This window comes from Diceros bicornis, chromosome 13, assembly GCF_020826845.1.
Source record: "Diceros bicornis minor isolate mBicDic1 chromosome 13, mDicBic1.mat.cur, whole genome shotgun sequence".
In the NCBI taxonomy this organism is placed as follows: Eukaryota; Metazoa; Chordata; class Mammalia; order Perissodactyla; family Rhinocerotidae; genus Diceros; species Diceros bicornis.
This window is the reverse complement of record NC_080752.1, coordinates 31,489,038-31,511,159: the sequence shown is the minus strand read 5'-3', so window position 1 is coordinate 31,511,159 and position 22,122 is coordinate 31,489,038. Positions and strand designations below refer to the sequence as shown.

At 42.2% G+C, this 22,122-nt stretch overlaps 1 protein-coding gene across 6 annotated transcripts in view; it reads right to left on the bottom strand.

The window, feature by feature from the left end:
* Positions 1-22,122, bottom strand: part of VPS13D (vacuolar protein sorting 13 homolog D) — a 252,521-nt gene that overhangs the window by 31,579 nt on the left and 198,820 nt on the right. For all 6 annotated transcript variants that reach the window (XM_058552933.1, XM_058552934.1, XM_058552936.1 and 3 more), the window contains 2 exons: positions 18,064-18,196; positions 15,079-15,274 (listed from right to left, as the gene is read on the bottom strand). In XM_058552933.1, coding sequence (XP_058408916.1) covers positions 15,079-15,274; positions 18,064-18,196 — 329 coding nt within the window. The remainder of the gene's footprint in view (positions 1-15,078; positions 15,275-18,063; positions 18,197-22,122) is intronic.

The window sequence follows — 22,122 nt, the reverse complement described above, 5'->3', positions numbered from 1 at the left end:
TGTGGAAGTCTGGAATGGTTACCAGAACTCTCCTAACCAAGGTCCAAGCATAACAGAGAGAGAAGAAACCCCAAACCAAAACCAAACTAAAGACATGACGAGAGGGTCAGGTAGGAAAGCCTTTGAGAGGAGTCACTGCTGACGCTGTAAGTGCTTTTCTGCCGGTTTTGCCTTTCCAGCCGTTGTTATAAAACACTCGACTAGGGCCCAGGTTTGTTTAAAAATAAAACCAGAAACCCCAAACCAGCAACATGCACAAAGGCATCTCCAATTCTGGGTACAAGCAGACTTCTCTGATGGAGTGTAGTGAAGCCAGTGGTCTCTTTTGAATCAGACCCTAGTTCAACCTGAAGGTGATTACTCCTGATTCGAAGTAATCATGTCTTTCTGAATGGAAACTGTACATATGTTCTTGCATTTTCCTCACAAGATTTCCTTGTCCACTGTGTTGATGTATAGAGATGAGCTAATGAATTTGTCATTCCAAAGCCTAAAGCACCTTTTTTTGGGTAGATGGGAGGTGCCATGGGATGAATGGATCACAGAAAATTCTCTCTTACTATTGAGAATCCCTCTTCTCTACGGTAAATCTTCGTACTGTATACTATTTGTTCTGGTTTGTTAAAAATATAGGTTATAGAGAACCATTTAAGTCAGGAAAGAAGAGGCAAGAAAAAGTTAGGTAGGCTAATTTAGGAAATTCTCAAGAAAAATATGTAATCCATTCAATCTGTTTCTAGTTATTCACATACAAGTTCAGGGTTCAATTAAGTCTTTAGTCATAATAATACCTCACATCTCCCAGGACAATCTACAAAGCACTTGCACACACATTATCACACAAGTTATGTTAATATTCATAAATGAATCCAGTCTCCATTAGGTGTTGGTGCATAACAGAAGGACTCCTGAACGCTTAGTTTGGCCCATCATGAGCCCAGATGCATCAAGATTCTCTGATATATTAAAGTTTGGAAAACTGGACCCACTCTTGAGAATGAGACTCTAGTATAGGCCAAGATAGACTTTGAGAACTTATAAACCAGTGACCTGGATGCCTCCACTTCCTGTTGGACTTTCTCCATCTCAGGGTCACTTTGATGACCATATTCCAGGGACATACAATCATAAATATACAAAGAGGCCAGACTACAAAAATGCAGGAACACAAGTTGCTTACAAATAGGAAGCAACAGCAGCCACTACACATGCCCAGAGCTGCCATCAGTAGGCTTACTGCTGCACACACTTCTCTTCTGTGTGTTCTCTGGATTGTCTTCTCCATGAGCTGCGGGGCACTGCTATTTACTCCAGCACTGTGGATAAGGCTAAGAAGGACTAATTTGACACTAGTTTGGGAACTAAAAGGAAATATGTTTTGGAATTTGCTTTCTCACACCATGCACATCCATTCTTGGTGCAAAATGGCCTCTGTCAAGGGTTTTGTTTTTTTTGTAACATTGATTTCTTGGCCATCAGTTAAAAGAAATGGTGAACATTCAAGTACCTCCACAATGTGGGAAGTGGTCCGTTTACAATGGTTTGCCTGGATGTTATAATTTATGTAGGCTGTCCTCATACACTCCCCCCATGTGATCTACCTGCCACGTCTGGGGCCACTTCAGTTTTCCCAGAGGTGGAATCAGAGGGAGGGCTGAAGCAGTGATAGGGCAGGCGCCGCCAGATTCAACCCCTCATGGGATTAGATGTAACCAACTTAAATGGCGCTGAGCCAGGCGAGGGTTCAGGCTAGGGCCGAGGGCTGCTCGGGAATATTTTAGGTATAACACTGCCTCAGACTAACCTACTGCCTTTTTATTTTTAGAAAACATTATCAAGCTTTCATATGTCCTGCCTGCACTTCCTTCATCCCAATGCCCAGCCTCCTCCCTATGGTGGAGCCAGGCCTAGAGAGGGAGCCCCACTGTGCCGTTCCTCCAGGGGGTTACACAACTAGTTTTCACCTCAGCCACACAGACATGACCAGGGTAAGGAGGACCCTCTGCCCCTCTGAAGTAGGGGACTGACCTGAGGAGGGGATAAGAATCTGTTTGCACAAGGCCACAAAGCCGAGTGGTGTCAGGCCTGGAGTCAGGATTCTGGTCTCACGATCTGCAATCCTGTTCTCTTGCCAAGACGCCACGCTGCCTTCAATACCCAAAAGGAACATCCAGACAGGTTATTTTGATCATGGAGACTGGAGTCAAGGAGGAACTGATCCTACACTGACAGATTAAAAGAATGTGAACTGCTGTGACTTCAACACAATAAATCAGAATGATGTTCCGTGCTACTCTGTCAGCTCCACCATCGCATTTTGGGAACAAGAATAAAATCCCATGAATCCTACTCTCAAACTTAAAAAAAAACCCTGTGGTATATTAGACTTCAATAAAAGTTTTTTAAAAATCTGTCACTAGAGCACTTTGTAATTATCAAATGGTCTATATGAGTCTAAGTCCCAAATGAATTGCCTAGCCCGGATCCCATTCTCCCAGGAGCCAACTCCCCTGTCCAATGACACCCAGACTTTCCTAGGAGGCACAAAGGCAACAGGAGCTAAATTTCTGGAAATAGGACAAATGGGAAGATAAGCTTTGAAACGAATTATGAAACGAACATTTATAATCTAGAGAAAGCTCATTTCAAAGGCTCAAAGCTTTTCGATAATTCAAAATTCTCTCTTACTTTTATTATGCAGAAACCATGAAATAAAGGGTGCATGATGAGAGCTACGTTTTAAAGAGCCCATCATACCTAGCTAGAAATGAAAGAAATAGTTTTTCCTTTTAAACTCTAGCCCTGAACCCAAGAGCACTTTTCTTTTTTTTAACAGATACAGAGGACCCCGACCTACATGGTAATACTGTTGTGAGACCATCCTGGCAGGAGTCAGACAGATAGGCCCTCGATAGTTTCAACAGCCCCACTGAAGGAAGATCTGATTCCACAATTCAAAACCCTTCAACAATACTGAACAGTGGACTGTCATGCGTCTGGAAAATATAACTGTTTTTGAAGAATGCTTTCCAAACCACGTAATGCTTTTAAAGCTGTTTATCAAAAGAGCTGGATGAGCAACAGTGGCCTGACACAGTTTGTCAGCTGTTACGGGTCGCACGCCCCATCCTAATTTCCGTAAGCACTCCATCATTCTCGGCTGTCCTACCCTCGGCAGACAACAGATGCCAATGTTTGGAGACATTTGCTACATAACTTTTACCCGACAAACCTGGCTCCAGGACAGATTTCCATGTCATGTGGGGCTTTTGGCTGAACTCTGCTCGAACCCAAAGGCATATCATTTACAGCAGACACTAACAATAGTTTGGGATCACCTGCTCTTCACAAGTGGGTTCAGAGCAAGTTCGTGGCCTCCGCACCCCTCTTCCAGGAGGGTTCTCACACACAGGCTGAGAGCTCAGGTGAGTTCTTCCACCAGCAGTTCCAGCTGTGACTATCACAGGTTTGCTGGCCTGAATTTAACTGTTTTGTGCAAAGAAAGAGAATAGGAAGGAAAAAAAACCAGCAAAGCCTATGAACTCCTCATCTTAACACTAGAGCAAGCGGTCAGCAAGTTTTCAGACATAGGGCAGAAGTAAGAGGTAAAGAGATAAGCCCTGTTTCACCTACATTCAACATGCCACATTCAGAGAGGATTCTGACACAAATGCCATTTCTTGAGACCTAACTACGCGCCACATGTCAGGCCAAGTGCTTTACATACATTATGTCATCTAATCCATATAACCACCCACTGAGGTAGGCGTTATTATTTCCATTCCACATGAGTCAAAGGAATCTCACCTCAGAGACATGAAGGGGGAAGACTCGCTCCCGGCCATAGCTAAGAAAAAGCAGTGCGATGACTCAAATCCAGGGCTGTCTGACTCCCTGGGAGGCCCTATGACCTCCTATTACAGATGTGGGAACCAAACACTGCTATGGGAGCCCCTTCTTGATGCCTGCAAACGCTTGGTTTCTTTTCACACTGGCTACCACAGTGCTCCTTCCCATCTCTTCTCCAGAACTGGGGAAGATCTGTGATTTTATGTTCTTTCCACATCTCTTTCCAAAACAAGCGCTTCTCTTTGAAGAAAGACCTCTTGCCCTTGGAGTGTCAAGATAAGAAAACTTTCAGCAACTTCCCTTGGAAACTACAAAACACCCATCAGCACCCAGGATCTAAGTACAGTCGCTCACCAGCTGCTGGCTCCTCTGAATAGCTTTTATGGTTCAATGAGGGGTGGTGACAGGGCCATGTCACTACCGTGGGGTGTGCTATTTCTTTCATGTTCCTGGGATCTGACAAGAGCCTTCTACAACCTGTTTCTTTACAACACACACAATGAGAGATTAAAGACCAATACCAGACTTAACAGCTGGGGTTAGGACCAGCAATGACTTCTCTCCAGATGCTTCTAACTCTTGCTGGGCAAGAACGGCCACTGACCGCCTAAGCAGATGCTATTCAAAAGACGCTGTGATGATTAAATGAGATAATATGTGTAAAGAACATAGAACAGTGCCTGGATCATAGCAAAGGTTTAGAAATGTTAGCAATAATGTTATTCTTTATTAATACCACCAAACTTAAAGAATGTTTTAGCAGAAATGATGGATATGGATTTCAGTAAAACCACAATTCAGAACTACTAGTTGGATGTGGAGGAGAAGGGACATCAAGAAAGGCTGAATGAATTAGTGAAAAGTCTAAATTATAGGACTTCTCATTAAATATGACAGATTTAGTCCAGAGACCCCTCTAAAGTGAAAGCAAAGGGATAAATATGGCACAAATCCAAAAGGATAAAGAGAAGGCGTCAACAATATTTTAGAAGCTGAAAAGCAGATGGATAAGTGGTGCTGAAATGTAAGCCTGAGGGAGTGGAAGCCACAAGGCAGTAAGCTAATTAGTACAGTAAAACCCGCTAACTTTCAGAAAGATGGAGGCACCAAGTAGCTCTGCGGGCCTGGGGCAGAAGGGAGGAACAGGGAGGCACGTATGTGAGGTGGTGAAAACAGAAGACTGGTTAAAAGTCTGTTAGAAGCAGACAGACCTGTTGTCCCTCCCTCGACTCCCTCGCCTGCTCCTCCTCCTCAGAAGACAGATCAGCAGGTCCCCACCTGACCCTTCCACATCCCCAGGAAGGGCCCTAGGCCCCACACAGAGAGCCCCCAACCTGCTTGTTAGGGCCTCATCTTTAAACAGAAGTAGAACAGAGAGTCAAGAATCACCAAACATCTGAGAACTGTCTCTATTCATGAAAGAAAAAGACCAAAACAAACAGAAGAAAGAAACTCAGCAGAGGACTAGGGTACTGGCTCTACGGTAGATCCAGAGAGCAACCAGTCCAGACAGGAGCAGGAGGCAACTAGTGGAGAATTTCCAAGAAAAAGAATGAAACCAATAAATTACTTAACTCATTTTTAAACACACAGAGGAGAGTTTGTGGATAAATTAGTAATAGGCAGATAGAAAATTATTTTTTAAAAATGGAGTTACTAACCTCAGAGTAAAAAAAGTTGAAAGTAAATAAGAGTTTGAGGATAAACTGGGAATATGCATATAGAAAACTAACTAAACAACAATAATAAAAGCAGTCACTAACTCCAGGGAGAAAATACAAACCAAAAAGTTAAACCAAAAAGGAAACACAATCATAGTAACCTATGTGGCTTCACTGAGAATCCTATTTACATAGTCACAATAATGTAAAACTGAATACTGATTTCCCAAAAAGGATGATATAACAATACTGAAAAATGGGGAGAGGGAACATGTTTGTATAGCAATAGGAAGTCAAATGATGTCAAGAAATAGCACTACACAGACTTTTGTTGTTTTTTTTAAGAAACACAGAGGTAAATATCTCCAAATTGAAAAAATAGCCCAAAGTGTTGAACGTGGTTGCCTCTGAGGAGCTGGAATCAGAGGTAGGGAAAAGTGAGACAGGAGACTGCTGGGTTTTGTTTTCAGATACGTAGAAGTCTTTGACTTTTAAGAGTGGGGACATGTATTTACTCTGATAAGGTAAAATTTAAGTTGAAAAGATAAAAAAATTCATTATAGTGAGATAATTAAGGTCAAAATCATATGTTTTTAAAAACACTGCCCTTATTAATTGTAGACACTAAATAATATATAGTAAATACGTATAAGGTATAAAGAATAATTGAAAAAGCAAGAGATCATTGGCCAATTGTAAACAATTAATAAAACAGTCATGATTTGTTTTGAAAGAGCTATGATAGACCTGGTAATAAAGCAGAAAAGAATGCCTGTAACTACCAAATCTCCCCAATATATACCACCACACAAAAACGCAATTTTATTCAAATCACTAATAAAGGAGTACTTCAAGAAAGCTACAGGCAAGTTGCTTTAATGAACATATAAGACTATTTAACACACAAACAGCTTGGTGATTCTCAAGAATCTGGAAGATTCTTCAAAGCAGTTAGCCCTCAAGTATTTAAATATTCTCAGTACTTAATACCTATTATATGCCTGGAATATAGTAGGAGGTCAATATTTAACCCATTAATGCATATCTACTGTCAATTTGCCTATTCTTGAACCAGTGCGCTTACCAAGCAATTGGATCTAAATGTCACAAGTTCAGAACTGGCTAAATTGAACTAACCGGGCCCCTCAATAGTTCAAACAAAAACATAAAGACTCTTCGGGGTTCGCCTCTCTTCATTGGGGATATGAAAGCACTCGACACGTGGTAATTCAGCCTTTAACACCTCAGGAGGAGGGCAGATGCCAGTTATGACTACCCTAATTGTGCTGCTGCGTAGATCAGTCAAGTCCAGGGAACTGATGAGCTCTGCCCCGCCCACCCTGGCGGTACCCAGGGAGGCTCCCGTGGATTCAATGGAACCCACCAACTAAACCACCAGGGTCAGCCAGGATTCCTGTGACCCATCCTGCTCATAATGAGAAGTGAAGTTTTGCTCTGACTTTCCTTTGAATTTTTCCACAGTCCCTAGGATTTTATGATAAAGCTTGGGTCAGCCCTGCCATTGTCTATGTTTGAAGTGTGTTTGGGGAAAACAGACTAGGAGCAGTCTCCCGTGTTAACACAGAATAACCGCCTCATAAAAACTGCTTTCCACAAGGAGTTCAAAGATGCTTATCCAAAGATTGTAGGTTTAGGGGCCGGGCCGGTGGCTTAGCGGTTAAGTGTGCACGCTCCGCTGCTGGTGGCCCGGGTTCGGATCCCGGGCGCACACCGACGTACCGCTTCTCCAGCCATGCTGAGGCCGCGTCCCACATACAGCAACTAGAAGGATGTGCAACTATGACATACAACTATCTACTGGGGTTTTGGGGGAAAAAATAAATAAATAAATAAAATTAAAAAACAAACAAACAACAACAACAACAACAACAAAAAACAAAGATTGTGGGTTTGTCCTGCTCCACAGCTTTGCTAGAGTAGAAAGCTGAGGTTTTGCCAAGTAAACTCTGACACAGATACACCTCAATTTCCTGACAGAGCTTAGGGCAGTGCTAACACAACCAAGTGGCCTTTTGACAAGGTGGACCTTGCACTTCGAAGTAAACTGCTCCATACTTACCATGCTGCTGACGTTAAAATTTATTGGGATGGTAGGTTAAGGTGAAGGACTAAATTAGGTAAATTATTGTGAGAGGTCTTTCTGTATGTGATAAAATCTTTCCCATTGTTACTTCAAGAAACCCAGTAAAAGTCAGGAGCAAACCAGGAGAGTTGACAACTGTTGACAGGAAGCCAGAGAGAAGCATCACATTACAGTGGCTCCTATAGTTTTAATCCACATTAATCCACATTGCCGATATGTGCTATTTATCAGCAGGCTGATGGATCATCACCATATTTTCAAATAGAACAGCTTGTTAAGGAAATTAACCAGGTACAGCTAGTTGTTGGCTGGAATCATGGAAGGTGTGAAGAGTGGCATTGTTTTACATTTCTGCAAATCTCTTTAAGTCTTACTTAATAGAAAACAGCTGCATTCTCTTATCTGCTTCCACAATCTGTTGCAGTATCACACGTTGTGTAGCTTCTGCAAAACTCCACTGTGCGTTATCAGAGAATATTATATAAAAATAGTGATTTATCTATCTATCTATATATGAATTCATATATAAATATATAAAAATAAGTTTGACATTATCGTTCCCTGAAAGGTCTGGGGGTTCCCCAGGGGTCCCTAGACCATATTTTGAGAAGCTTTGCTCTAAAGGGACCCATGTGTACAAATTTTGTGCTAAGTAGAAATCACTTTCCTCTATGTATTAAAGTAAATCCACTAAGCATACAGATTAGTAACACTGTTAATCTGATTTGAGTTATATAAACCCAATATAATAAACTGTTTCTTTTAGAATATCTTGTGATTAAAATGTTTTCCTAATTCAATCTTATTTTCCTCCCATTTGACAAATTAGTGAGAAACTTAGTAAGATTCTGTCTTTGAGAGGCAGTCTGGCAAAAGAGTACTAGATAAAGGTATGGGGCAAGGAAACTCAGGGTTAAGATAACACCCAAACCTACCTTTTCTTCCCCCAAAGATTACAAGCCTTCACCTATAGTACAATACCACAGTCTTCAGTTCCCTGCTAGCCCCTATGTCCTCTCCGTATCTCAGAATTATCTTACAGTCTGAAGCTCTCTGGGAGCAGGGGATTTGAACTCAAATCTGGATACTCTCTTTAAGGGAGATTCTAATTTCACCCTGGGCAAAGAGGGATGATTCTGTAAGGGAAAACCATGCAAGACATAGGGTAGTCATCAAAACCTAAAAATAAGTAAACCTGATGCCTTTGCAGAGGAATTCCATAATCGGCAAATGTCTTTTTGTTCTCTAATGCACAAAATACAAACTTCTCTCAGGAAGAAACACACTGTACTGTTTCTCTTAAAGTTCAAACCATAAATCTCAAATGCCTATCTTATGTATGTAAGACTGGGTGTCATTCCAGAGTTTTAAAAATCAAGTCATTGAACAACGAAGGGACTATAGATGTACAATGGCTAGGTTATTTAATTTTTAAGTAGAAGAAACCAAAATCAGAAAGCAATCACATTTTCCATTCTATTTTCTTTGAGCAAAGCCCTGCTGGTTGAGATACAACGACGGTACTTCAAAGATGTACATACCTAAATTCAATTTCTTTTTACTTTTGGAAGCAGGATTATGCTGTTTCCATGAAGTCAGTCATTTTTGCATGCCAAAAATGGCAAAAAATAGATGCTCTCCTTTCTAGAAATGATTATAATGTACCATGACCAAAAAAGTGGTTTTTTTCCTAACAGATAATCTTGCATAAAAATGAGTCATGGGATTTCAGAAATGGAAAGGCTTTTCTCAAGTGTGTGTGTGCAGGAACACACACTTGCCGTGTTTCCAGCAACAGATCTGAGCTTTCCATAAGTTCTGCTATAATGAGAATGGCATTGTCGGAAGCCTCTGAGTGAAAGGAAAGTACAGTATTTCGAGTTCATCAAGAGGGAAGAAGTCTGTCTTAGAAAATAAGATTTCTCTGCTTGTGTTCCTGTGAGAGGAATTCTGACTTATAAGGCATGAAGGACTGTTAAGATGTTTCTTAAAAATATCTTATCCTATAACTTTATCAGCTGAATTTCAGCCCTGAGTGAGACATCCAACATTCAGAGCTGAATGTTGTTTCTTCTTCTGGGGTTGCTCAGGAGTGAGAAAATGATCCATGTGCCTTCAACGGTTCTCTGGAAAGGCCTGGTTTGGCAAGATCAGCAAGTAAGACTATATGGCTCTCACCTCATACAGATCCCACGGTGAGTAGAAGATAAAGTGGCTGTCCCTATATCCACTGTAGCACTTTTGGACAATAAAGGAGAGATATGAACAGTCCCTTCGCTTCAGTTGGATGCAACAATAATTTTTCAGTTTCAATGAAATCTAACTCCCTCTCATGATGAAACTGACATGCCAACCAACGCGCACCAGCTGCCCGGAGCAGACAGTTACCAAGTGAATGGACAGATGTGTTCAAAGATAAGAAACAGAGCCTCAGGGTCAAATGTGCACGAGGCTCTAGCTTCTCACCCTTACCAATACACATGTCTTTGTATCGATGCTACCAGGGTCTACAGGACTCATCTGGAAGGAGTATCGTGTACTTCTCAAACAAGTATGAGGCAGTAGCTACAGGATGACATGGTCTATCTTTCTGAAGGGTTCATTTTACTGGGTAGCAATTAAAAACATTTTCTTATTAAAACTAACGTGGGATAAAATGTAAAGTTCATTTACAGTTTCAAGATAAAACAGAAACTTTCCAAGAAACGTTGAATTTGCTCTGCCCCATCTGCCCCCAGATACATGGGTTATCAGTTCACTCTCCTCTGCCTTAAATGGAACATTATTGGAAAAATCTGACAGCATTGGTGTATCCTAAAAAGCATGTTAATTTCTATTAGATTTTTACCTTTGGAAGTTCCCTAAAGGTTCAATTCATACCAGTTCTGCTGGTGTGTTATGTATAATGCCAAGAGGAGTAAATGCTGCTTTCAGAACAGAACAATGAAAAGCAGTTTCGCCAAAGTAGAATGAAAGAGTAGTGGAAGCATTTCCGAAATTCCCTTTGCTGACTTTTTTCTCACCTGTCCAACGTGGTGATCCAAGAGGGTCTTAACCCTTTTAATCCCAGAGAGTCATGGGTAAGACGCACACATTGTAACAAAAAGGACTTTTCCTTACGAAAATCCATTTCAATTTCACATCTAAGAAGCCATTAATGGAAAGTGTCTTTTAACAAATTTTGGCGTGGTGTCTTGGGTGTGTTTTTACTGAAAAAGTCAAATTCGCCCACCATAAATCTTTTCTGTGGAGTCAACCAAAAGGTCACTCAAAAGCTCTCAGAGCAACTGGAATTTACATCTATGTGCACAATACAAGGGTCCTGGGATTCCAGAATATTATCAGCGTCCTGATGGCTATATTCTTAAACACTGATCTATCATTATCCTTCAAATTCCCCCTTCCTCCTTATCTAACTTAAATAAAGAGATAAGCTCCAACACTCCTGAGCTTTGCTAAATTAGTTTAAATATTTCAAGTTCTGCCAACTCCCACTTCTTCCCCCTGTTTTGAGCCTTGACTAAAAAGGTGAAGAAATATTTTGGAGGAAACCTCAGGGCCCAGCTTCATTAATCACCATCTGCTACTTTCCTAAAATGTCATGCAACCCAAAGTCTACAATAGATGGTATTTAAAGAAATCAACGAGCAAATAATAGCCCAGAATCGGCAACTCCTCTCTTCTCAATGGTATTTTTGCCTTTTATTGTGAAATGGCTGCTCCTGGGTCTCTGCAGCTTTCCACCAAAATATCTTTTCAAATATTACCATCAGATACCAGCACCCATGCAGAGAACTGGGCACGCTTGTCCAGATGGTGTGCTGCCTTGGCCTGGTCTGTTTGAAGGGTCGTGGGCTTTTCCACAAGGCTTCAACAGCACCACAAGTGTGGCTGCATCTGTGCCATTTTCATAAACTTTACTTGGGAACAGACAAATGTGGCCCAATACACGTAGACGAGAAGATGCAACCTGAGCCAGCAGAACGTTGCCTTGGAAAAGCCTTCTTATTTCAGTTCCAAACCACACATACTTGTCCAGTTAACAAATGCAGCAAGGGATATTGGTCCACAACATTCATGTTGAGGCCAAAGGCTCTGCTGTCCTCCACCCTCCTCTTTCTCCTACCCCCACCTGCCTTCTCAGAGAACTATTACACTGCATGGAAATTTCAGAAAAAAGTTAGGTGGCTGTCTTTTGGACGCCTGCACACCGCAACCAGGAGAAGAACTGGGAAGCATTTTAATCCACAAGAACTCAGGGGGGTCCCTGTAAATAAAATCATGTTCAGATAAACACAGAACGGAGCCAATGTTTCCTGTAAGGCCACTCTTCAGATGGATTACTGGAAGGAGTATTCTTTCACAGTTTTATGGCTTACTTTGCTATCATCTGCTTAAAACTTGGGTCATTTAAAACATAGATGCTAAGATCTAAGCCTTCACTTGGATGAAATATTACAAAAGAAGCAGAAGTCTCATTCCAAGTGCAGACTCAGAGGCAGAACTCTTGGATTCCTGGGTTCTATTCCTGGCTCAATCCCTGGGCTCAGGTCAGCCTTCGGTCAGAATCTCATTTCTAATCCCTTCAAATCATTTGTTAGTCCCTGTTGTCTAAACAGTGGGGAAAAACCCTGAGTAACACCCCTGGATCCTGTTCAATCAACTGGGATGGTTGGAGATGGTTATAACTCACTTCCAAGAAACCAGGGTGATTTATCCCTTGGTAGAACTAGAATGTTCCTAAGAGATCACAGTGTCATCAGAACAAACCCTTAAGGCACTGAAGCATTTCTCCACCTGCAGGAATCTCTGTGCTCCTTTAATGTGACTTTCAAAAACAATATCACCCAGCACTTTATAGTCCTTTATAGCTTCCACATGAAAATAACTCTGGTTGGGCTTCAAACCTCTGAGAGGTAGAATAAATAGATAGGTATGTTTATCTCTAATTTTTAGATGAAAAAACTGAGGCTTAAGTAGGCTAGAAGACTTTAAGGGCCCAAAGCTAATAAGAAAGGATGTTGGGATCCAGACCTATTGTTTTCCAGGTCAAGTGTTCTTTTCTCTGTAACACATGGATCCTCATTAAGAAACTTACTCTTGGTCCTAGATAAATGGACTGAGGGAAATTGGTTAAAGTGTTTCAGAAGAATCTGTAACGCCTTTTCAGTGCAAAAAAGGGTAAAGGGCCAAGTTTCTTTGAGGCCTTTAATTCACATGGGTCTAGCAAGTGCCTCACTCACCTCTGGTACCTTCAGCCATGGCTCTCCCCCTACTGGCTCCTCCAGGAAGAGAGAGGAGATACAGAAGCTAATTCCCCCTCCTCAAAGCTTCATGTCTATAGCCCCATGACTACCTGGCTGCTCCTCACTTATCACTGTAGCTTGTTTCTAGGAGGAGTGAATAGCTAAGCAGATAGCTATTCAGGGAAACTGGCAGTTAAACTGCAATTAGACCGCCCAGTCACTGTTTACTTGGAGCCCAGCTGCATAGCTCCTCTGTACCCCTTTTACCTGGAAAGTGATTCTCTCTTCTCTTCACCTGGCCAACTCCTACTTAGACTTCAGGCTTCATCTCAAATATCACTTCCGTAGAAAAGCCTTTTTGACCCCGCTGACCATAGGTTAGCCAACCTCCTTCTCCCCTTCACCTTCTGATTATAGTCTCACAGCACCCTGTAAATCTCCTGTGTCATTTATCACAATTTTAGCAAATAATTATTTATATGACTATTTGTTTTACGTCTGCTGCCTGGTTTGACTGTAAGCCCTTGGAGACCAGGGCTTGCTTTCTGCTGTATTCCCAAACCTGAGTTCTTCGGGAATTTTCAATCAACGAAAATGAAGGAATGACAGATGTATAGTGGCTGACACTAAGTCGAACCTTCTATAGCAATGCTGGACAACTGGTAAAAGGACAAGAACACCTTTCTTTCTGCGGTAACCATTTTGTGCCTTTCTTCTACTCCTAAAAAGAATTCAAAACTTGAGCAAGACTTCCAAACTGACAGTGTATAAAATTCAAGTGATTTCTTTCTGGTCAACATCATTAAAGTTCACAGCACAAAAGAACAATATTTTTAACATTTAGCACATATACGTCAGAGCCTTTTTGAAACAAATCACTCAGTCCCTTGACCACTTTGGGATTTTAGGAATAAGGACGGTTCTTCTAGAATTCTTAGGGGCCATCTGCTTTACTCATACTTCGTTAGGTCTTATTGTCCTAACAAAGTACTGGAGGTAGACTTCTTGGGCTTCAAGCAGACATGGAAAAACTAACTGGAAATACCTTTGAAACCTCCCTACTGTCCCTCCTCCTAACTTCATAAATGCTTCAAAATATACTCAAGGATTGTTTTAGCTCTGTATCTGAGAATAGAATGTAACTTAACTAAAGTAAACTCTACAGATCCTTTTTTAAAAAGCAGCTGCTTCCAGATGGAAGACATTCTGGCAGAACATATTACATGGGCCCGGTCTACAATCTGAAGCATTTCCCCTACTGTAGTAATGTGTCATCAGTAAGTTTTCTTGGTGACAAACAAATGGATTCATTTTAACTGGGGACGATTTCACTTCAAATCCTATTTGAGGGAGGAACAGGATGTGGACATGGCCCAGGCCCTAGGCATTCTAAAAGGGCACACTAATTCACTCAGGGAATATCTACTATATAGGCAACAGCAAAATCCTTCTGGGCTTAAGTGGAGTCCAGCTTGGCTGGGAACTGTAACATTCATTACACCATTTATTGATAAGATCCCCAATTAGTCACTCTGAAAAAGGGAGGCTAAAATCGGCCACTAACACGAATAGCTAAGTTAAAGTAGTTGGGTTCTGTGGGATTTGGAACCATATGATCTGTCTCTGATTTTTCCGTCTCAGCTGGTATCAAGACAAGACACCATCCTACAGCAGACCCGCCAAATTGCTTGGGAGTTTCTTTATGAGGTTGGGGGACTGGCTGGCACTTTTAAGTGAAAGGACAGACGCATGTGGTAAACCACATCTGCAGCGATTCTAGAACTATGCTATGGGGCCTAGGAGCAAGACAGCCTACAGCCTGACAGTTTTCTTAATGGGCAGGTGGGTGTCTAGTCAGTTTGGTGAAGAGGGGAGATTTGTAAGGATGCAATCCTGTTTCTGACCCCTCTAATGAATAAAAACAACATTACATATTTATGTCTATACCTATATAGGTATATATCTCCAGTATATACAGACATAGACATACGTAAATAGATACAGATATAGATGCAGATCTGGAAAAATTCATGCCAGGTTTCTGTGCCTCATTTTCATGTATTTACATTAGGCAGGTCATAAATTTTAGCTACCTGTATTCAAATTTTTAAAAATCACATCATTAAGGCAGAAAGTAGATGATTAAACATATCAGTACGGATTAGGAGAGGCAGCAGACGTGGAAATTGCAAAAGCCACTCCCCCCAAGACCACTGACCTGGAGCCACTAAGCGTCGCTGTGTCTCTCACCGCCTGGGCTGTTTCTGATGCAAAATCCAGGGCGCCTGCTACTGGCTTGGTTACAGTGCCAACAAGCCCTTTCCCAAGGCCAGATATGAAACCGCTGACACCTCCTTCTGTTTTCACACCTTCCACTGTTGAGGTTATAACACTGGTCAATCCACCAATGATACCTAGTGAAAAAGACAAGGGCTATTGTAACCTGGCCAAGAACACAAGTAAAAGCATTTAAAGCCAAACCCCTCAATTCCGTGCACCTGGCAAGGTAACTTAGGGGCATTTTGTCTATCTCTTGATAGGTCATAGCTACGCCAACTCAGGATGGGGAAGCAGCAGATTTGCCCATTAAGTTTAGAGTCAGAAGATACATATTACATATTAGTCAGAAGTAAAGTATGTTCCAGTTTTAAAAATCAAAGCAAAGCTAAGAGGTTCACAGTGGCTTCTTTTCAATTCCAGAGCTTGGGCAGTATTTGGGCAATCAGGAGAGGATGCAGACAGTAGGATTAAATCAATAGATTAGCAAATAGGACCCTTGGGGAAAGTTGGGATCCCATAAAATATAGGGCAGAGAAATAAGTAAATATAGATCCTCAGTTTTCAAAGAACACTGTGTGACCGGCCAACACCACCAAATGTTTGAAATGGGGTCAAAGCTACTGTGCACTTTGCTGAAGTCAGGAATAGGCAATCAGAGTAAATGATGAAGCGCTGATGAAAGGCACCCCAAAAAGCTGACAAAGCAAGCCAGACCTCAATGGAGTCGGTCCAAAAGACCAGCCTAGGTCAAAAAGACATTCCAAACATCGTGAAAGTTGACAGCTATGACCTTAAAGACCCTCAAAAGTGCCAGAGTTGGCAAAGGCTGGAGAGGACATAGGCATTGCACGGAAGAAGCAGGGCCCTGTCTGGGGAGCATTTCCAGGACTTGTGCCAGGGACACTCACAGGATGTTTACCCTTTGACGGTGGGGGTGTGAGGAAGCTCTCTAGACTCTTCAGCTCTAGTGAGACAAATTGGTAAAGGAAATTCCTTGGGTGAGAATGTACTAAGAATTCACAACATTTCTTTTGGATTCTGGGTCTGTTTGCTCCAGTGAGGCCATGTGCCTTTCCAACCTTCTGAACAAACTTCACGGCAGAGAGATACCAGGACTGACCCTGGGTCAAGCAGGGCCTACGGAGAGAACTGAGCATGAGCCCCGGTTTTTAAACCAGGGAGACTGAATGGATTCTGGTTCTCATTATCTTTTAAGGGTTCTTTCATCCTGAAGGAAGGATCTCACTCTAGGTTACTGCTTTCATATAACCCAGGACTTAAAGGATCCTCCTTGGATAAGGCCACTGGTTCCTGGTCTTAGACTGGCCTAACTGGCTCCTAGAGATGCTATACATATTATCTGAATGATCCTTGGTGGGAGGGGATTCTGCAACCTTGAACCAATCACCCATTTTCTCAGCACACTGATATGTCCGTCTAAAAAGTGAGGACAGCCATGCTTTCTCTCCACATCCCAAGGATGCTGGAGAGATAAAGGCAATTATACACAGCAAAGCATTTTATAGTCATTAAAAAATAGTCCTCTAATAATCCAATGCACTATCATTACAGTTACTAGAAAGAATGATTAAATCTTTAACCCCAAATGATTGCTCAACAATCAACTTTTAAAGTCCATAAACAGATTAAGTTCAGCCAAATTTTACTTCTAGCTTGATGTCTCCTTGGGGGCTGCTCCCTTTCCAGTTGGGCAGGCTTAGGAAAAGCAAAGGCATATTGATCCAACCCTCACCATTAGGAAAGCTGATAAACAAAAACTCTATCCTAAACATTGTGTCCTAAACACGAAGAGAAATACGATCTTTTATTCCTTCCTTTATTCCTTTTTCTTCCTCCAAATGCAGATACTCAAAACTAGATCAGTCTTGATACAACTTCTGATAGCTTCAGACTATTCCTAAGAATCTGGTACAAACAGTTCAATTTACTAACCATTACTAAGCATGAGCTATATGCCAGGTACCATGTGAGGCACTGCAAGCATAAAGGTGAACACAAAATGGTCTTTCTGCTCTCCTGGCCCTCACAATCTATCAGGAAAGCAAGACACACAGCTGGCTACATATGCAACCCAGACTGCCATGTGTGCTCTAATCGTCATTAATTCTAACTGGGGACAGTAGAACTGAGCAAATGTCATTTGAGTTGGGACTTACAGGTTTAGTAGGGTTTTGAAAGGAGGGGAGGGCAGAAGGAACGTGAGTGAGCAAGGACTTGGAGGCATGTCTGGGCAGCAGTACATAGCTCTGGGTGGCTGAAGTACAGCGTGGCTGTGGTTGGAAAAGTCAGCTGGGTTTACATTTCCAAGGGCCTTGAATGCCTCACTAAGAAGTTGTGAGAAAAATGCAACAAAAGGCAATTCAGTCAGAATTAAAGCATTAAAAGTCAGAAATCAAACAAATTCAGAGACTTAACACACTCATGCCATCACCTATATCTCTTGGGCACATGGATTTACAATCCCTGTGAATGTGCATTTATACAAGACTCAAAAACATACGGGCCACAAACCTGGCAGCCAATTTCACATTTCACTTTCTACGGAAGGAATGATCGGTAAGCAGAAGGCAAGTCTTGAAGCAGCACTTCTGTATTCTAAAAAGGGGTTCAGTGGATTACACGTTATGACACCTCGGGAACAGAAGCCAGAAAACAGGAAGGAACTGCAATGCGCACAACATTTTGAAAATGAATGAAGAGTTCTCACAGGCTGTAACATTTCAATTGCAAGAAGGATAAAATAGAGCTTGGAAGGCTATCAGGCCCACCAAGATACCAAGCCAGGATTTCCACTGTTGTCAGCTTTTTTTTTTCCTACTTGCTATTGGATGGGTGAAAAAGCACCTCCAAGGAACTGTGGCAGCAGAGCCATTCTTCTAGAGCCTGCTATCATGTGACTTACCATGAGCCAGGCCATGGATGCCGGCTACAAGGTGTTCCCCGCTTGTGGCTGCATGGTATCTGATGTACTCCCGCTCTGACTGATGCCGATTGTCCATCGTCTTTCCTAAACCATCGGATAATGTCCCCGCAAACTGGAATCAATTAAAAACAGAAGGAAAAGAATTTTAAAACCTTGGCACTATTTTCACTATTTTAATTATTTTAAATAGATACCTTCCCTAGCTGGCATTCAGTAAATAACGACTGAGAGCGAGACTAACTGCTGAATTACACATACTCTGTGTCCCAAGAGGGTGATTCTCAAGCGTTGGACACACACCAATTGTGGGATGCTTACATTGGTGGATGCAAAGCTGCAAAACAACTACTAAAAGTCTATAATGACATTTACCTTCCACAATTCTATTGCAAACTTACAGAAATATTAAAGGCATAACAAAATGCCTTTAATAAACAAAATGCCTTTAAAGGCCTGGGAGAGGAGAGGCAAGTTTTGGGATTCTATAATGGTAAGGACAGAGGCTCTTTGCTCTAAGAATCAGTGGGATATCAAATAGGAAATGTGGCAAATTGCTGCTTTAGGGTTTGCTATCAAAATTTTTAGAGACATCAACTGCCCTAAAGCAATGCCTTTTCTTTCACTTATTCAACAATTACCGAGTGCTTAGGTGCCCAGCTCCATTTGTCAAAAGAAAAGATGAAGTACATGGAATGGTTAACAGGTTAGGTCCCCTTTCTTAGGAAGTGGCAGACTTGAACTCATGACTTCACATGCAAGATCCGCCCCCACAAATCAGAGAGAGATTTTATTTATCCTGGCATACTTTAACCAGAGAAGCTGTCTCATCCATCAAAGTGGGATAAAAAGGACATAAAACTCTGTTTTGTCACAAGACAATTTGAAAAGGTTTAAAGTGACAGTTAATAAACCACAGGGTACTTATCCTCATCATTCAGGCATAAAAAGGGAAGGATATCAAATATATAATTAACCTTCTCAGGAAGGATCTACCAAAACAAGTAGTTTAAGTGCCAATGACCCAGGACTAACCTTTCAGAAAACTCACAGGAATGTTATTTAGATATAGAGCTCAGTGGAAAGATTCAAGGCAAATAGCCTGCCTTGAAGACCCAGTACACTGGGTAGCCTGTTTCATTCTGGTTTGGCAAGGGGGTTACACAGATCTGCCCTGGAAGCCATCAGTCCTGAGGCTTCTTGACACTAGTGACAGGAGAAGGTGAGTTCTGGGCACAGAAGGACTAGAGGAAGAAACAGCAATTCTTTATAAAGCAGTGGTTCCTGGAGCAGGATACAGGAACACTCATTCCTTGCACCGAACGCCAGTGCTTCTACAATCTAAGGCAGTGATTACTGACCTTTCTGGAAATGCAATCCCTATCATTATTTGCTTTTTGCCTTACCTTCCCCGTCACTCCCTACCTAATTAGAGAACTAAAGTTAGTGAAAATTAATTTTACAATTTCCTTTAGGATGGAGACACCACGGGATGTTGTAAAGCCAGCACTGTGAATCACTAAGTGGGGGCTTTCGTCAGGGACCCCATTTGAGAGCCACTAGCTTAGGCATCTGACTAAACTGGATTCTAGTCCTCTCTCAACCAGAGTCAGTAGCTACATGACTCTGAGCAAAGAGCCCTACCGCTGAGCCTCCCTCTCGGCACCTGGAGAATGGTGACCGTACTGACGCTGTCATGTGGCTGGAAGGATTAGGGACAATGGCTCAGGGTATGGAATTGAGTTAGCATTCTTACTGTTATTACTCAGCTTCTAGTCCAAGGAGGAACATCCTGTACCATTTGAAGAAGGGCTTTCAAAGGTTTAGAGTTATGGTCATTTACACTAGGCTTTAACGTGGGAAAAAAAAAAAGCAAAAAAACCCCTCTCTTTCCAGCAGATAAACACCAGCCTCCTAAGTGAGTTTTTGGAGTGGTACCATCTATAAAATTAGAACGTGGGGCTTGGTGGTTCCAAAATCCTTTCGAGCTCAGACAGTGTGTGATCTATGATCTAAGCTAGAATGTCTTTATTAAGCACTTACTCTGGGCCCAGTACAGATTTAGGTACTGCTGAGGATACAAACAAATAGCAGCCTTGGACCTATTCTCAAGGATGAGTCTCACTGAGGAAGATAATTCCATACATGAAACAGCCAATGATAAAGCCTGGGACACAAACTGAAAGCAGCTGAGAATCAAGAGAGGAGAGGAAAATGAGACCCTTGCTTTTGGAAAGGGTCCAGAAAAGAGTGCCTGCTATATTCCGGAATTACGTAGGCTACAGTGTTCTCCACTCAGGGTCTGGACAAAAACGCCTCTCCCTGATGCCACAGAAGAGGTGAGAGGGTGGTGCAGTGGGAGAGCTGTCTTCAGGAGCACATTGTAAGCACTTCCAGAGGCGCGTGCTCCCCTGAAGAGGTCCAGGAGCACCCAGGCTACTTTCGGGGTTTTGTTCAGGTCCTTCTCATTTTTCTCACACTCTTACTTTCCTTGAGGAGAGATATTTCCTTGGAAGAGATATTAAGTTAAAGTTCTGTCTACCTACTTCTGGCAGTTGACTAGCAAGAAGTTCAAAAATCCCATAATACTTTTTCCCCCTAAGAGGATACGGGAGAATAATCTAGGCAAACTGCTTAATACCACCGCCTCGCCTTCAACACCCCTCACCTCCTGTCAATAAAACAAGTTTCACATCCAAGGTTTACGAGTGAGCTGACACCGAAAGCTTACTTGCCAATTGATTCTGCCGCAGCAGCCTTGGCACTCCCAGCACCAACTGGGTGTTCTCTGTACAAAAACACCACACTGACCTCAGGAGGATAGGATAAGATGACCCAAGAGATCACTGCTGCCTCTAAATGCTGGATTCTTCCATGTGCTTCTCAGGCACCTCACCTTTGCCATAGAGAGGTGCCTACACCTACTCAACTTACTCCAGGACTTCCGTCTGAATTCCCACTTCTCTGTCTATACAAAAATGTGCAAGCCAATGGGACTGTCCTTGGTCACTTGTGAATAGAAGTAAAGGATACGAAGATATTTACAGGAAATGATTACAAAAGTCTTCACCCCTTGAAAGGTGACTTTGAGAACTCAGAAAACTTGGGAAGATGTTGAAATCTGTGATCCAAACAAACTCGTACAGATGAGAAGTTAATCAGATTTTAATGAGAGAGACATTTTATAGGAACTAAACCGAAGCCAGGTAGATGAAGGGTACCGTGATCAAAGGGTGGGCTTTGGGCGAGTCCACTGGGCTTCTGAGTACTGAATCCAAGGCACCACAAAGCTTGTGGCCTTCTCTCACTGTGGGAGCACTTAGTCGTCCTTAATTACATCTCTCATTCTCCACCTCAGTGGGAAAGTAAATCACACCTCATATCTTATTTCTCCCCCAAAGATAGGGTGCGAACATGGGCTGGAGAGGGAGGTGATTCCAGTAAGTACTCTTTATGGGTGCCCTCTGGCACTGGTCTTCTCTGAGGCTGGGAAGTGTTATTTCACCCATGTCCTTGACTTTGAAGATGACTGTCAAAACAGAGCAGAGATACCCAAGAGAGCTACAACATCACGTGGGAGCGACTGGTGCAGGACATCCTTCCCCACTTGCCCCCATGTTCTGCCCATGTATTTTTAAAAGAAAAGCCAAATGCAGTGAAAAGCAAATTTATTCTAAAATTATTTCAGAGCAGATGCTCCATGGCATGCTCATGGATGATCAAAATGGGAAATGAAGACTGGAGGCAGATATTCAGATTATTCAAAGGGAAAACTAACCCCAGGGGCACTGGGGCAAAGGCTGAAAATCATCAGGATATGAGCAAGCACAGTCCAGCTCTGCGTCCAGTCAGTCAAACATGTATGGAACCCCTACTGTGCGCCAGGCTAGTGAATGAGAATCATAAAGCAGAAGTAGTTTCTGCCTCCTGCCTTGAAGGACCTCAGCCAGGAGGTTATGTCTGTGGCATTAACGGAAAGACATTCACTCCTGAGTTTGAATTCTGACTCTAACATTTAATAGCTACGATGTCATGGACAAA